At 46.6% G+C, this 16,973-nt stretch overlaps 1 protein-coding gene across 1 annotated transcript in view; it reads right to left on the reverse strand.

Moving 5' to 3' along the window:
- The window catches only part of LOC144724510 (uncharacterized), a 38,595-nt gene that overhangs the window by 16,639 nt on the left and 4,983 nt on the right, over window positions 1-16,973 (reverse strand). The window contains exons 2-7 of the mRNA XM_078603713.1: window positions 16,414-16,435; window positions 16,199-16,270; window positions 9,887-10,017; window positions 8,277-8,379; window positions 7,278-7,396; window positions 6,572-6,650 (exon numbers count right to left, since the gene is read on the reverse strand). Of these exons, the coding sequence (XP_078459839.1) occupies window positions 6,572-6,650; window positions 7,278-7,396; window positions 8,277-8,379; window positions 9,887-10,017; window positions 16,199-16,270; window positions 16,414-16,435 (526 nt within the window). The remainder of the gene's footprint in view (window positions 1-6,571; window positions 6,651-7,277; window positions 7,397-8,276; window positions 8,380-9,886; window positions 10,018-16,198; window positions 16,271-16,413; window positions 16,436-16,973) is intronic.

Here is a 16,973-nt window from a genome sequence, read left to right on the forward strand (position 1 = left end):
TGGTTCTTGGTGAGAGGGTTTAAATGCTCGTGAAATGAGATGGTTCTTGGTGAGAGGGTTTAACTCGCTCGTGAAATGAGATGGTTCTTGGTGAGAGGGTTTAACTGCTCGTGAAATGAGATGGTTCTTGGTTAGAGGGGTTCAACTGCTCGTGAAATGAGATGGTTCTTGGTGAGAGGGTTTAACTGCTCGTGAAATGAGATGGTTCTTGGTGAGAGGGGTTCAACTGCTCGTGAAATGAGATGGTTCTTGGTGAGAGGGTTTAACTGCTCGTGAAATGAGATGGTTCTTGGTGAGAGGGGTTCAACTGCTCGTGAAATGAGATGGTTCATGGTGAGAGGGGTTCAACTGCTCGTGAAATGAGATGGTTCTTGGTGAGAGGGGTTCAACTGCTCATGAAATGAGATGGTTCTTGGTGAGAGGGGTTCAACTGCTCGTGAAATGAGATGGTTCTTGGTGAGAGGGGTTCAACTGCTCGTGAAATGAGATGGTTCTTGGTGAGAGGGGTTCAACTGCTCGTGAAATGAGATGGTTCTTGGTGAGAGGGTTTAACTGCTCGTGAAATGAGATGGTTCTTGGTGAGAGAAGTTCAACTGCTCGTGAAATGAGATGGTTCTTGGTGAGAGGGGTTCAACTGCTTGTGAAATGAGATGGTTCTTGGTGAGAGGGTTTAACTGCACGTGAAATGAGATGGTTCTTGGTGAGAGGGGTTCAACAGCTCGTGAAATGAGATGGTTCTTGGTGAGAGGGTTTAACTGCACGTGAAATGAGATGGTTCTTGGTGAGAGGGGTTCAACAGATCGTGAAATGAGATGGTTCTTGGTGAGACAAGTTCAACTGCTCGTGAAATGAGATGGTTCTTGGTGAGAGGGGTTCAACTGCTCGTGAAATGAGATGGTTCTTGGTGAGAGGGTTTAAATGCTCGTGAAATGAGATGGTTCTTGGTGAGAGGGTTTAACTCGCTCGTGAAATGAGATGGTTCTTGGTGAGAGGGTTTAACTGCTCGTGAAATGAGATGGTTCTTGGTTAGAGGGGTTCAACTGCTCGTGAAATGAGATGGTTCTTGGTGAGAGGGTTTAACTGCTCGTGAAATGAGATGGTTCTTGGTGAGAGGGGTTCAACTGCTCGTGAAATGAGATGGTTCTTGGTGAGAGGGTTTAACTGCTCGTGAAATGAGATGGTTCTTGGTGAGAGGGGTTCAACTGCTCGTGAAATGAGATGGTTCATGGTGAGAGGGGTTCAACTGCTCGTGAAATGAGATGGTTCTTGGTGAGAGGGGTTCAACTGCTCATGAAATGAGATGGTTCTTGGTGAAAGGGGTTCAACTGCTCGTGAAATGAGATGGTTCTTGGTGAGAGGGTTTAAATGCTCGTGAAATGAGATGGTTCTTGGTGAGAGGGTTTAACTCGCTCGTGAAATGAGATGGTTCTTGGTGAGAGGGTTTAACTGCTCGTGAAATGAGATGGTTCTTGGTTAGAGGGGTTCAACTGCTCGTGAAATGAGATGGTTCTTGGTGAGAGGGTTTAACTGCTCGTGAAATGAGATGGTTCTTGGTGAGAGGGGTTCAACTGCTCGTGAAATGAGATGGTTCTTGGTGAGAGGGTTTAACTGCTCGTGAAATGAGATGGTTCTTGGTGAGAGGGGTTCAACTGCTCGTGAAATGAGATGGTTCATGGTGAGAGGGGTTCAACTGCTCGTGAAATGAGATGGTTCTTGGTGAGAGGGGTTCAACTGCTCATGAAATGAGATGGTTCTTGGTGAAAGGGGTTCAACTGCTCGTGAAATGAGATGGTTCTTGGTGAGAGGGGTTCAACTGCTCGTGAAATGAGATGGTTCTTGGTGAGAGGGGTTCAACTGCTCGTGAAATGAGATGGTTCTTGGTGAGAGGGGTTCAACTGCTCGTGAAATGAGATGGTTCATGGTGAGAGGGTTTAACTGCTCGTGAAATGAGATGGTTCTTGGTGAGAGGGGTTCCACTGCTCGTGAAATGAGATGGTTCTTGGTGAGAGGGGTTCAACTGCTCGTGAAATGAGATGGTTCATGGTGAGAGGGGTTTAACTGCTCGTGAAATGAGATGGTTCATGGTGAGAGGGTTTAACTGCTCGTGAAATGAGATGGTTCTGGGTGAGAGGGGTTCCACTGCTCGTAAAATGAGATGGTTCTTGGTGAGAGGGGTTCAACTGCTCGTGAAATGAGATGGTTCATGGTGAGAGGGGTTTAACTGCTCGTGAAATGAGATGGTTCTTGGTTAGAGGGGTTTAACTGCTCGTGAAATGAGATGGTTCTTGGTGAGAGGGTTTAACTGCTCGTGAAATGAGATGGTTCTTGGTGAGAGGGGTTCAACTGCTCGTGAAATGAGATGGTTCATGGTGAGAGGGGTTTAACTGCTCGTGAAATGAGATGGTTCTTGGTTAGAGGGGTTTAACTGCTCGTGAAATGAGATGATTCTTGGTGAGAGGGGTTCAACTGCTCGTGAAATGAGATTGTTCTTGGTGAGAGGGGTTCAACTGCTCGTGAAATGAGATGATTCTTGGTGAGAGGGGTTCAACTGCTCATGAAATGAGATGATTCTTGGTGAGAGGGGTTCAACTGCTCGTGAAATGAGATTGTTCTTGGTGAGAGAGGTTCAACTGCTCGTGAAATGAGATTGTTCTTGGTGAGAGGGGTTCAACTGCTCGTGAAATGAGATGATTCTTGGTGAGAGGGGTTCAACTGCTCGTGAAATGAGATGATTCTTGGTGAGAGGGATTCAACTGCTCGTGAAATGAGATGGTTCTTGCTGAGAGGGGTTTAATTGCTCGTGAAATGAGATGGTTCTTGGTGAGAGGGGTTCAACTGCTCGTGAAATGAGATGATTCTTGGTGAGAGGGGTTTAATTGCTCGTGAAATGAGATGGTTCTTGGTGAGAGGGGTTCAACTGCTCGTGAAATGAGATGATTCTTGGTGAGAGGAGTTCAACTGCTCGTGAAATGAGATTGTTCTTGGTGAGAGGGGTTCAACTGCTCGTGAAATGAGATGATTCTTGGTGAGAGGGATTCAACTGCTCGTGAAATGAGATGGTTCTTGCTGAGAGGGGTTCAACTGCATGTGAAATGAGATGGTTCTTGGTGAGAGGGGTTCAACTGCCCATAAAATGAGATTGTTCTTGGTGAGAGGGATTCAACTGCTCGTGAAATGAGATGGTTCTTGCTGAGAGGGGTTCAACTGCTTGTGAAATGAGATGGTTCTTGGTGAGAGGGGTTCAACTGCTCGTGAAATGAGATGGTTATTGATGATAGGGGTTTAACTGCTCGTGAAATGAGATGGTTCTTGGTGAGAGGGGTTCAACTGCTCATGAAATGAGATGGTTCTTGGTGAGAGGGTTTAACTGCTCATGAAATGAGATGGTTCTTGGTGAGAGGGTTCAACTGCTCATGAAATGAGATGGTTCTTGGTGAGAGGGGTTCAACTGCTCGTGAAATGAGATGGTTCTTGGTGAGAGGGGTTCAACTGCTCATGAAATGAGATGGTTCTTGGTGAGAGGGGTTCAACTGCTCATGAAATTAGATGGTTCTTGGTGAGAGGGGTTCAACTGCTCATGAAATGAGATGGTTCTTGGTGAGAGGGGTTCAACTGCTCGTGAAATGAGATGGTTCTTGCTGAGAGGGGTTCAACTGCTCGTGAAATGAGATGGTTCTTGGTGAGAGGGGTTTAACTGATCGTGAAATGAGATGGTTCTTGGTGAGAGGGGTTCAACTGCTCATGAAATGAGATGGTTCTTGGTGAGAGGGGTTCAACTGCTCGTGAAATGAGATGGTTCTTGGTGAGAGGGTTTAACTGCTCGTGAAATGAGATGGTTCTTGGTGAGAGGGGTTCAACTGCTCATGAAATGAGATGGTTCTTGGTGAGAGGGTTTAACTGCTCGAGAAATGAGATGGTTCTTGGTGAGGGGGGTTCAACTGCTCGTGAAATGAGATGGTTCTTGGTGAGAGGGTTTAACTGCTCGTGAAATGAGATGGTTCTTGGTGAGAGGGGTTCAACTGCTCATGAAATGAGATGGTTCTTGGTGAGAGGGTTTAACTGCTCGTGAAATGAGATGGTTCTTGGTGAGAGGGGTTCAACTGCTCATGAAATGAGATGGTTCTTGGTGAGAGGGGTTCAACTGCTCGTGAAATGAGATGGTTCTTGGTGAGGGGGGTTCAACTGCTCGTGAAATGAGATGGTTATTGGTGATAGGGGTTTAACTGCTCGTGAAATGAGATGGTTCTTGGTGAGAGGGGTTCAACTGCTCGTGAAATGAGATGGTTCTTGGTGAGAGGGGTTCAACTGCTCGTGAAATGAGATGGTTCTTGGTGAGAGGGGTTCAACTGCTCATGAAATGAGATGGTTCTTGGTGAGAGGGTTTAACTGCTCGTGAAATGAGATGGTTATTGGTGATAGGGGTTTAACTGCTCGTGAAATGAGATGGTTCTTGGTGAGAGGGGTTCAACTGCTCGTGAAATGAGATGGTTATTGGTGATAGGGGTTTAACTGCTCGTGAAATGAGATGGTTCTTGGTGAGAGGGGTTCAACTGCTCGTGAAATGAGATGGTTCTTGGTGAGAGGGGTTCAACTGCTCGTGAAATGAGATGGTTCTTGGTGAGAGGGGTTCAACTGCTCGTGAAATGAGATGGTTCTTGGTGAGAGGGGTTCAACTGCTCGTGAAATGAGATGGTTCTTGGTGAGAGGGGTTCAACTGCTCGTGAAATGAGATGGTTCTTGGTAAAAGGGTTTAACTGCTCGTGAAATGAGATGGTTCTTGGTGAGAGGGTTTAACTGCTCGTGAAATGAGATGGTTCTTGGTGAGAGGGGTTCAACTGCTCGTGAAATGAGATGGTTCTTGGTGAGAGGGTTTAACTGCTCGTGAAATGAGATGGTTCTTGGTGAGAGGGGTTTAACTGCTCGTGAAATGAGATGGTTCTTGGTGAGAGGGGTTTAACTGCTCGTGAAATGAGATGGTTCTTGGTGGGAGGGGTTCAACTGCTCGTGAAATGAGATGGTTCTTGGTGAAAGGGGTTCAACTGTTCATGAAATGAGATGGTTCTTGGTGAGAGGGGTTCAACTGCTCGTGAAATGAGATGGTTCTTGGTGAGAGGGGTTCAACTGCTCGTGAAATGAGATGGTTCTTGGTGAGAGGGGTTCAACTGCTCGTGAAATGAGATGGTTCTTGGTGAGAGGGGTTCAACTGCTCGTGAAATGAGATGGTTCTTGGTGAGAGGGGTTCAACTGCTCGTGAAATGAGATGGTTCTTGGTGAGAGGGTTTAACTGCTCGTGAAATGAGATGGTTCTTGGTGAGAGGGTTTAACTGCTTGTGAAATGAGATGGTTCTTGGTGAGAGGGGTTCAACTGCTCATGAAATGAGATGGTTCTTGGTGAGAGGGTTTAACTGCTCGTGAAATTAGATGGTTCTTGGTGAGAGGGGTTTAACTGCTCGTGAAATGAGATGGTTCTTGGTGAGAGGGGTTTAACTGCTCGTGAAATGAGATGGTTCTTGGTGAGAGGAGTTCAACTCCTCGTGAAATGAGATGGTTCTTGGTGAGCGGGGTTCAACTGCTCGTGAAATGAGATGGTTCTTGGTGAGGGGGATTCAACTGCTCGTGAAATGAGATGGTTCTTGGTGAGAGGAGTTCAACTCCTCGTGAAATGAGATGGTTCTTGGTGAGAGGGTTCAACTGCTCGTGAAATGAGATGGTTCTTGGTGAGGGGGGTTCAACTGCTCGTGAAATTAAATGGTTCTTGGTGAGAGGAGTTCAACTCCTCGTGAAATGAGATGGTTCTTTGTGAGAGGGGTTCAACTCCTCATGAAATGAGATGGTTCTTGGTGAGAGGGTTCAACTGCTCGTGAAATGAGATGGTTCTTGGTGAGGGGGGTTCAACTGCTCGTGAAATGAGATGGTTCTTGGTGAGGGGGGTTCAACTGCTCGTGAAATGAGATGGTTCTTGGTGAGGGGGGTTCAACTGCTCGTGAAATGAGATGGTTCTTGGTGAGAGGGTTTAACTGCTCGTGAAATGAGATGGTTCTTGGTGAGAGGGGTTTAACTGCTCGTGAAATGAGATGGTTCTTGGTGAGAGGGTTTAACTGCTCGTGAAATGAGATGGTTCTTGGTGAGAGGGGTTCAACTGCTCGTGAAATGAGATGGTTCTTGGTGACAGGGGTTCAACTGCTCATGAAATGAGATGGTTCTTGGTGAGAGGGGTTCAACTGCTTGTGAAATGAGATGGTTCTTGGTGAGAGGGTTTAACTGCTAGTGAAATGAGATGGTTCTTGGTGAGAGGGGTTCAACTGCTCGTGAAATGAGATGGTTCTTGGTGAGAGGAGTTTAACTGCTCGTGAACTGAGATGGTTCTTGGTGAGGGGGGTTCAACTGCTCATGAAATGAGATGGTTCTTGGTGAGGGGGGTTCAACTGCTCATGAAATGAGATGGTTCTTGGTGAGGGGGGTTCAACTGCTCGTGAAATGAGATGGTTCTTGGTGAGAGGGGTTCAACTGCTCGTGAAAGCGCCCGTGGCGTATTGGCCACACGTTTGCTTTGCTCGACATCGATTCTCACCTCGTAAATTCCTCTGAAGCTTTTTTCCGTGGTTCCAACCCTCGTTTCGTGAAGGTGAATGGTGTCCAAAGCCACGCAGCTACGCACAAAGAGACACCCGTTGTGAGGCAGCACTGCCGGGCGTGATCCCGCAGGCAGACAGCAATTTGCTCCAGCCAGGGACAACTCGAAGACTGAGCAACACAACTAATGGGGCACACGCGCTGACGATTATAACTAACAGAGCAAATCCCTGCATAACCACGGCGCCTAGCATCGCTTGCTAATATCCCGCAAGTACAAATGTGCATTTAGCAGTAGAACTGCAAAAGCGTTTACCCAACGAACACTTCAATGTAGGCCAAATGTTGGCATGTGGTTGGAACCGTTGGGCAACACGTTGGACCAACCTTGGTTCAATTAGAATGATGCAATAACATAAAATCATTGTGTAAGACGTGCTATTTTCACTCTACGTTCTTTGAAATATTCAACGACGCCACGCATTGCTGTTATACCAACACGAACGTGAAGGAAGCGACATATTAAGCAAGATCCTAATTATACTCAAATGTTGAAACAAAGTACCTTATAAGTAAAAAAAGAAAGCTATATAAAATAGCTGACAATCTGGCCAATAGCCCTTTATTCATAGCAAAACAACAAATAATGAATTGAAATGTGGGCGGTGTGACACTATGGTTATTCGCAATTGAAAATATCTCACAGAGGCAGAAGGTCCATGAATTCGTACATCTGGATTCTGCCGGGCTCCACGTATCCTTCGCTTTGCTTGCTGTGGATGTGCTGCATCAAGCGCCGTGGCGCTGTGATCCGTCCGCACATCTGTAAGAGCAGCAGCAGCAGCGCACACAGCGCTGAGGATATGCAGCGGCACTTCTTGTCAACTTTTCTCAGTCGGTGTTAGCCACTGAGGCCATGACAGATTCATGTTTGTATTCCTGTTGCTCTGTGCCCACCCCCCGTACCATCCCCATTTTGCTGCGATGTACACTGATACCTGCTTCATTGAGGGAGATATTGGCACATCAAATAAAGATTGATTGATTCTTCTTTTTCTTGTCGTATGGCTGCAGGTGTAGATGCAGAGCGACATCTTACAGGTTCACATTGAGTTGAGTCAAGCCAGGTAAATGCGTCAGGGCTGTGTCATCGCCGTGATGTCTCCTTGGTATTTGTGGATCGGGGCATTGCGTCGTTACGTTGTTAACGGTCTGTTCTGGATGACCACAGTCGCACACTACTTGGAGAGAGTTTTTAATTTACCATTTGTACATCAGGGTAATCCGCATCGACTGCCATGGTTTGCACAAAGTAAAAAAACTGTTTACAGATTCGATTATTTCCAGAAGCAGGTAGTAATAATAATTTGATGTTACACAGCGTCATGCATGCAATTGCATCCCACACCGCTGCACATCAATAATTATCCAGTTCCGTACACAGATAATAATAATCAAAAATACTTAACAAATAAAAAGGTGGAGGGAGGAAATGAACGATACGACTAAAACAAGGGACAGCAAAAACACCTTATAATAATTATAATAATAGTATTGCAACTTGTAACATGCACAGTTTTGCAAACAAGCTGAAGTTATAGCGGGGCGGGGAAGTGTGGAGTTTTTACTTTTTGTGGAAAGTCCATTATTCAGACAAAGTATGACAGAGGATGACAGCGGAGATCGCTAGGAGATCGTGATACCTTGAGTGCCCGTATTAGGGTTCGTTCCTCCACCTCAATCCCTTTCTGGTCCAAGTGGTCGTACGCCGTGAAAGCCAGAGCAACGCTGCGTATTTCTGGAAAGCTGCCATGGATGATAACACGTAGCGGTGCACAAACACGGTTCGCGAAAAATGAATTCACTTATTTAACATTTTAAGGGTTGTGTAATAGAGCAGAGCCTTAAGTGATTTGGTCACTGAGTATAGTAAATACACGTTAAAGGCTTCATTCGTTCCAATGGCATCGAAAGTTACCCATTTTCAGCCAAAAAAGATTTTACAATATTTAAACAATGGATATTCATACATAAAGCTACAAACAACATTAAAGACACGTAACATTAAAATAAACACGGTTAATCCATACATTCATTAATATGCATTGTACCTACAAAAGCCTGCCGTTAACAGGGGAATGGTCGGTAGGCAAACGCATTGGACTGGATGGAGGCACTCCACCACTATACACTATACACTACAATACACTATACACTACTCTACACTATACACTACTCTACACTATACACTACTCTATATACTACACTACTCTACACTATACACTACTCTACACTATACACTACAATATACACTACTCTATATACTACACTACTCTACACTATACACTACTCTACACTATACACTACACTACTCTACACTATGTACTACTCTACACTATACACTACACATTGGGCTGTGTGGAGGCACTCCATCACTATACACTACACTACTCTACACTATACACTACACTACTCTACAATATACACTACACTATACACTACACATTGGGCTGTGTGGAGGCTTGTTGTTAAGCGATTAGTCGTGAATAGGAGTGGTCGTTAAGAGTAGTAATCATTTCAACTTGTAAAGCACCGCACGGTTTTCATTCGCTCTTGAAGACAGACAACGGCTCAGAGGCTGGAGGAGGAGCCGCAGACAAGCGGGAAAGGCAGCCACGCAGTGAGCCGGTGCCAATCCCCCCTCCCTCCCCAAAGCTCTGCGGTTCTCTATATATTAAGGTGTTATCGGACAATTAATGAGGGAAAAAACCCGGAGGACCCGGCTACAGGTGTGCGTAGCCACCACCACCCAGCTAAAATGATGGATGCTCTTTGTATTCAGAGGATTTTATTTGTCGTTTTCCCCAGGTCTGCATTTGGGCTGTAGGCCGGGTGCCGGAACGAGAGGAGAGTAGGGACAGCAAGCGTGGGGTCACTCATGAGGAGGTGACCGGGTGGCTCGCAGAATGTGTCCCCAATGCGGGAAACCACCAAGAATAGCAGAGGCCCGGCCACACAGCGCTGCGCACGGGTGAGAGATTCGTATTTAAGTAGAATGTTCGGGTACCTCTGAGCGAGTAAATTGGCCCGTTTTATTTTCATGCAACGCAAAAAGAACCGCGACAAAGGGAGGGGAGATACAAAATCTCTGCGGACTAAAGCCCCAACTCAGCCCTCCTGGGTCCAGAGATGGGGGGGGGGTAATTGGGCTCGCTGCCCGCCCCGCGCGCGCTGGGCCTGCGAGTAGGAGGACAACCCACAGCCTCTTCCCAAACGGGCCACGTTGCCTGTTTGTGTACTGACGCGGTCCTACCTCAGTGCTCTGGCATCCAGCAGCTCGATGCATTTCCTGATGACGGCCGCATTGTGGTAGCCGGTCTTGAGGTTGTACGTGAAGTGAAGGGGTTCGTAGAGGTGGCCCAACGCGATGTGCTTCAACAGCTCCTGCGACACGGAGCACGCCGTGACGCCTGACGATCGGCTGCGAACCGATGTTTTACTTTAACCCAATGCTCGTACTGGCTAAACATGCCACTTGAAGTGTACCAGTCTGCATGTAAGTTGATTTTAAATGAGAGGAAGCCAAACATTTAGAATGAGTTACTTCCTTACCAATCACACAAAGCAGCACGACGAGTGATGTGACAGTCCACGTATTTACTGTGGTGGATTTGGACTGAATATCAAACCATATCAACATTGAATGTCGTTAAACGCATTCTAAATTGAAACACTAATTTCTTTAGAACTGCTTGTTGTGTTTAGTTTGTTGTCCTTCCCCCGCGCCTCCGATTATCCACGGTTGGCTTCGTAGGGTGGTGCGAAAGAAGTTCAACGTACATACATACAATACACTCACCCACGTGTTCACTCAACCACCCACTCACTCACCCAGTCACTCACTCACTCACTGACCCAGTCACTCACTAGCTCACTCACTCACCCAGTCACTCACCCAGTCACTCACTCACCCAGTCACTCACTAGCTCACTCACTCACTCACCCAGTCACTCACTCACTCATTCACCCACTCACTCACTCACCCAGTCACTCATTAGCTCACTCACTCACTCACCCAGTCACTCACTAGCTCACTCACTCACTAGCTCACTCACTCACCCAGTCACTCACTCACTCACTCACCCAGTCACTCACTAGCTCACTCACTCCCTCACCCAGTCACACACTCACTCACTTACCCAGTCACTCACTAGCTGACTCACTCACTCACCCAGTCAATCACTAGCTCACTCACTCACCCAGTCACTCACTAGCTCACTCACTCACCCAGTCACTCATTAGCTCACTCACTCACTCATTCAGTCACTCACTCACTCACTCACTCACTCACCCAGTCACTCACCCAGTCACTCACTCACTCACTCACCCAGTCACTCACTACCTCACTCACTCATTCACCCAGTCACTCACCCAGTCACTCACTAGCTCACTCACTCACTCACCCAGTTAATCACTAGCTCACTCACTCACTCACCCAGTCACTCACTAGCTCAGTCACTCACCCAGTCACTCACTCACTCACTCACCCAGTAACTCACTCACTAGCTCACTCACTCACTCACCCAGTCACTCACTCACCCAGTCACTCACTAGCTAACTCACTCACCCAGTCAGTCACTAGCTCACTCACTCACTCACCCAGTCACTCATTATCTCACTCACTCGCTCACTCACCCAGTCACTCACTAGCTCACTCACTCACCCAGTCACTCACTCACTCACTCACTCACCCACTCACTAGCTCACTCACTCACCCAGTAACTCACTCACTAGCTCACTCACTCACTCACCCAGTCACTCACTCACCCAGTCACTCACTCACTCACTCACCCAGTCACTCACTAGCTCACTCACTCACCCAGTCACTCACTCACCCAGTCACTCACTAGCTCACTCACTCACTCACCCAGTCAATCACTAGCTCACTCATTCACTCACCCAGTCACTCACCCAGTCACTCACTCACCCAGTCACTCACTAGCTCACTCACTCACCCAGTCACTCACTAGCTCACTCACTCACTCACCCAGTCAATCACTAGCTCACTCACTCACTCACTCACCCAGTCACTCACTAGCTCACTCACTCACCCAGTCACTCACTCACCCAGTCACTCACTCACTCACTCACTAGCTCACTCACTCACCCAGTCACTCACTCACCCAGTCACTCACTCACTCACTCACCCAGTCACTCACTCACTCACTCACTAGCTCACTCACTCACCCAGTCACTCACTCACTCACTCACCCAGTCACTCACTCACTCACTCACTAGCTCACTCACTCACCCAGTCACTCACTCACTAACCCAGTCACTCACTAGCTCACTCACTCACTCACTCACCCAGTCAATCACTAGCTCACTCACTCACCCAGTCACTCACTAGCTCACTCACTCACTCACTCACCCAGTCACTCACTCACCCAGTCACTCACTCACTCACCCAGTAACTCACTCACTCACCCAGTCACTCACTAGCTCACTCACTCACTCACCCACCCAGTCACTCACTCACTAACTCACTCACTCACCCAGTCACTCACTAGCTCACTCACTCACTCACCCAGTCACTCACTAGCTCACTCACTTATTCACCCAGTCACTCACTAGCTCACTCACTCACCCAGTCACTCACTCACTCACCCAGTCACTCACTAAACCACTAATTCACACATTAGCTAGCTCACCCACTCAACCACGGACGCTTGCGTTGCGCCCGAAACGTCGTGATTTATTTTATTTTATACCTACGTGACTTTACCGAACGAACCAAATAGTACAGGTCCCATTCATTCACTTGATTTGACAGCAGTGCATATTTGAAAATTAAAAAACGTGAATCATTCACGGATAATTTGATGTATTTGCGACCCCTCTTATCCGCAAAATATATCGCAAATAGGATGCCGTTCCGCAAAGACTTATGGAAAAAAATTACAGGAAGAATAGGATCGCAGATGATCGGAGTTCTGTGGTCCCTGCAGCTGCTGCGGATAATAGGGCCACGGATGAGCAGAGTTCTCCTGCCCAGGGTGTTCCCTATCTGCTCCGCATCCACAAACCCCACCACCACAATTTGGCATCAATGAATATGAATACAGTCTAACGTTTACTTACTTTTGTGTGAATACAGTCATTATTTGTGTTGATACAGCGCCCTGATACTCGGGGGCGTCTCGGAGCACGTTACATGCGAGAACCAACTCTAAACTAAACTATCTTCTATTTGACCAGGTAAGGCCCACTGAGCCATATCACTCTTTTTCCGAAGCATCCTGACCACGGATGATAGCTCAACGAAGTGGCGCACCACGTGGGCACATATAGACGCAGAATTCTCTAATGTGGAGGGAAAAACCAGAGGACCCAGAGGAAATCCTCGCGACTACAAGGAGAGAGAGACGCAAACTCCAAATATACAGCAGCAGGCGTCAGGGTCGGGATCAAACCCACGACGTCCTGTACACCAGGCGAGGTAGTTAACATCTCCTAGCCACGATGATAATGAGAGAGAGAGACGCAAACTCCAAATATACAGCAGCAGGCGTCAGGGTCGGGATCAAACCCACGACGTCCTGTATACCAGGCGAGGTAGTTAACATCTCCTAGCCACCATGATGATGAGAGAGAGAGAGAGACGCAAACTCCAAATATACAGCAGCAGGCGTCAGGGTCGGGATCAAACCCACGACGTCCTGTACACCAGGCGAGGTAGTTAACATCTCCTAGCCACGATGATAATGAGAGAGAGAGACGCAAACTCCAAATATACAGCAGCAGGCGTCAGGGTCGGGATCAAATCCACGACGTCCTGTACACCAGGCGAGGTAATTAACATCTCCTAGCCACTGCGGCGCCCCCACACATCTCACGGCCTTTAAAAACAAATTTTAAAGGGCAACCCCGAGTATCAGCTGTTTCTGTCTGCACAGAGTGACTCGGCAGCAGTCCGGATAAGCATGAGTCTGTCAGTATGGGGGTGATGATTGCTGTTACGTGTAATTTCTATTGAGCACTTTGGGGGGGTCATTTTTTTGAATTTGTCAAATCTGGAACATAAACCAATGCTGCTGAAATTATGAACTCCCAGAAGGCTGCGTGGCTGATGAGATGTGTAAAACAAAGTTGTTTTATGTTGAGGAACAGACACATTATGTGGCAGTCTCATCTGCTTATTTATTGTGTTACTTTGAAGCCGTTCATCTCCCAGACTGCTATGATGAGCATGACACGAGTTCATTTAAAGTCCCACAAGAAACAAACTAAACGTACCAAGGTATAATGATTCGCACGGTTGGCTGCGTACGGCGCAAACGAAGTTTAACATGCATACTGTACTGTACAAACAAATGCTTCACAACTGCCTCTGGCAAATGATTGCAGAATCGCACTCTGTACACTGTATTCATTTGCTACACGTGAAACATTGACAGCCTCCGTGTAGATATCCGCTCTGCTGCACCGTGTAACTACGTGCTGGGTGCACTACCCTTCGTATCTGGGCATCGGTACGATAACAGTCCCTCTAAAAAGCGTTCTATCAAAGGATAGAGGTCTAAGTATTCATTACGCTCCCGAAAAATATGTCATCCAGCCCAAGAGTGTCCTTAAAAAGTGTTTAACGCACGTTTATGCTGATAATAAACCGGTAGAAGCTCTAAAAAGAGAGGGCATAACATGCAATAAACAAGACGTGATTGACAGGGCTAGTCTTCTGACTTGTAGTGGCACGCACAGTAATTAAAACACATGTACTATTGGCACAGCCGAGGTTCACGCATTCACAATCGCCATCAGAGAAGGCGTTTTTAACTATTAACTTGATACAAATTGATAGTAGCCAAACATTTAAACAGTGTCGCCATGGTGGCGAGACGTTAACTGCCTCGCCTGGTATACAGAAGTTTGTGGGATCAATCCCGACCATGACGCCTGCTGCTGTATATTTGGAGTCTGCGTCTCTCTCTCATCATCATCACGGCGGCTATGAGATGTTAACTCCCTCGCCTGGTATACAGGAGGTTGTGGGCTCAATCCCGACCCTGACGCCTGCTGCTGTATATTTGGAGTTTGCGTGTCTCTCTCCCCGGGGAGTGTGGATTTTAATCCGGGTCCTCCGGTTTTTCCCTGAGTTTAAGAGTATTTGGTTGCAATAAATGTCCACGTGATAAGCCACTTCGCAGAGCTCTCATTTGTGGGCAGGTCGCTTCTGAAAGAGACCGATAGCTTCGTGGGGCCTTACACGGTAAAATATAAATGTGTTTAAATAGTTTAGTTGAAACAACTTGGCCGAGTACTTACATTGGGTGACAGACATGACGTTACGGAAAACAAGCCTGCACGAATTTATATATTTTTTAAAACAGATATTTTGTTAGATAATCTGCTAATTGTGGGGGGAAATACACTGTGCAGCAACAGGAACACATGGGCAATTTACACTAGTTTTAAATCATAAATATTTGCCCAATCCGTTTGCATTCAGTTCACGACATTTCATGATTCAGGGAGCAAGGGGAGGAAGTTGGATAAGTAATTTTCTATTTTGTTACAGCATTTTGGTGCCCTGACTGCCTGTGTGAGCAAGGCCTGCAAGTTGCATGCATGTATTAAATTCGTTTTTAAAAATGTCTAAAGCGCAACGGACCACAGCGAGGCTTCAGACCGATGTGTCGCGTAACAGAACAAAAAGCACAAACGTAGGATCTGACGAAAACGATCTAACATTGCAGCATAATATCAATGAGTGACCTTTTACCTCAGTTTTCTACTTTCCTGAAGCTTACCTAATATAAACAGGTTTCAGAAAGCAATTTAAGGGAAATGTGAGGAGTTATCCTTAAGGTAACCCTGCCCTTAAGTGTGGGTTGTATGTGTGTACTGTATGTTGAACTTCTTTCACACCGTACGTAGTCAACTGTGCTAATCAGAGGTGCGGAGGAAGGGCAACAAACGATGAGTCTCTGCTGTATGAGTCGTCTCTGGGTCTCTCGCCTTTTGGCGTCCTCTGGTCTAACACCGTTTTGAGACGAGGCTCAAAAGAAAGTTGTCTGGTGTGGACCAATCAGTTGCAAGTACAAAGAAAATATTATCAGATTGTGTTTTTTGTTTGCATTTTGACCACAAGCATTGTGGTTAGTGCAGACATGATTCCTCGTAAAAGGTTTCACCTGTTTTGTTGCCAGAAAAAAGGGGAAAACCTATTCTTAGGTTCCACTCTTCTTAGGCTGATCTTTTGGCCCTTAAAATAAGCAGTTTTTTTCCCACAGACGGGATTTACACATACACGTACGGTACTTGAAATTAAACATATATAAACGACTTCTATTATAAACGATTTCCAAAAAAAAGCCACAAGTGGTGGTATTAACCCAAAAAAAACCTGTATTATGAATTAATCGAGCCATGATACACGTCATGTGGGCTGTGTGACGGCCACCATTTCCCCACCCCCAACATTTTAGCGTTTCTTTAAATAATACGTGATATATTTGAGCAGGCCAACAACTTATATATAGTGCCGGTGAACATTGACTTTCGTATTTATTCAAAGGATTTCGAAGTACACTGTAATGTGTACTCAAGAGTATCCATTCGTTACCTTTGAGCTGAGGCCCAGTTCGCCGCTGTAGCCAACGCTGTGCAAACAGTTGACAATTGTATTCCTTGGGTACTGATGGAAAGAGAAAACAACAATATGTATGAATGTAATGAATCTGTGTGTTTATACAGGACTGTGATACAGATACAATTAGAACGAAAGGTGTGCGGTCATTTGTCCTGTTCAAAAACAAAATGTGTCGGTGGACTACTCACTCCCAATGCTGTTGCAAGGATCCTGGGAAGGGAGGAGAAACCACGGTTATGCATGTGTAGTATCGCGTATTTAAGTCTCACAACACGGACGGTGGCAATTCACCCGCGGTAATCGCCGTCGGGTTCTCTCCGACACAGCCGGCAAGATTCGTTCAGGTCAAACTTCCACATGGCCCCAATCAGCGAAAACCCAATCAGGGTGCAAGAAAGTGAGATGATTTGATGACACTGAAGGAGCTACCGTGCTACACCACGCACGTGTTGCGGAGCCATCAGGAAGGAGATCGTTCATCGTGAGGGAAATCATTGCCATGGAGTTGGAGGCCGAGCAGAGGGGGGTGGAATATTCAGTTTGAAATGACAAGCTCTTGCATAGAGGACGTCCATAAATGATGTCACGCGATTTTTGACGATTTTTGACCCCCCCCCCCACCCCTGGTCACACGGCGTCACAAAAAGTCAGACCCCCCCTCAAATATGACGTCACAAAGCTCTGCCCCCCCCCCCAAATGAAACATGCTTCAAATAGCTTTAAACTATTGTCATTGTAGTGCGTATTT

Source organism: Lampetra planeri, chromosome 21 (assembly GCF_965212315.1).
Source record: "Lampetra planeri chromosome 21, kcLamPlan1.2.h2, whole genome shotgun sequence".
Lineage (NCBI taxonomy): Eukaryota > Metazoa > Chordata > Hyperoartia > Petromyzontiformes > Petromyzontidae > Lampetra > Lampetra planeri.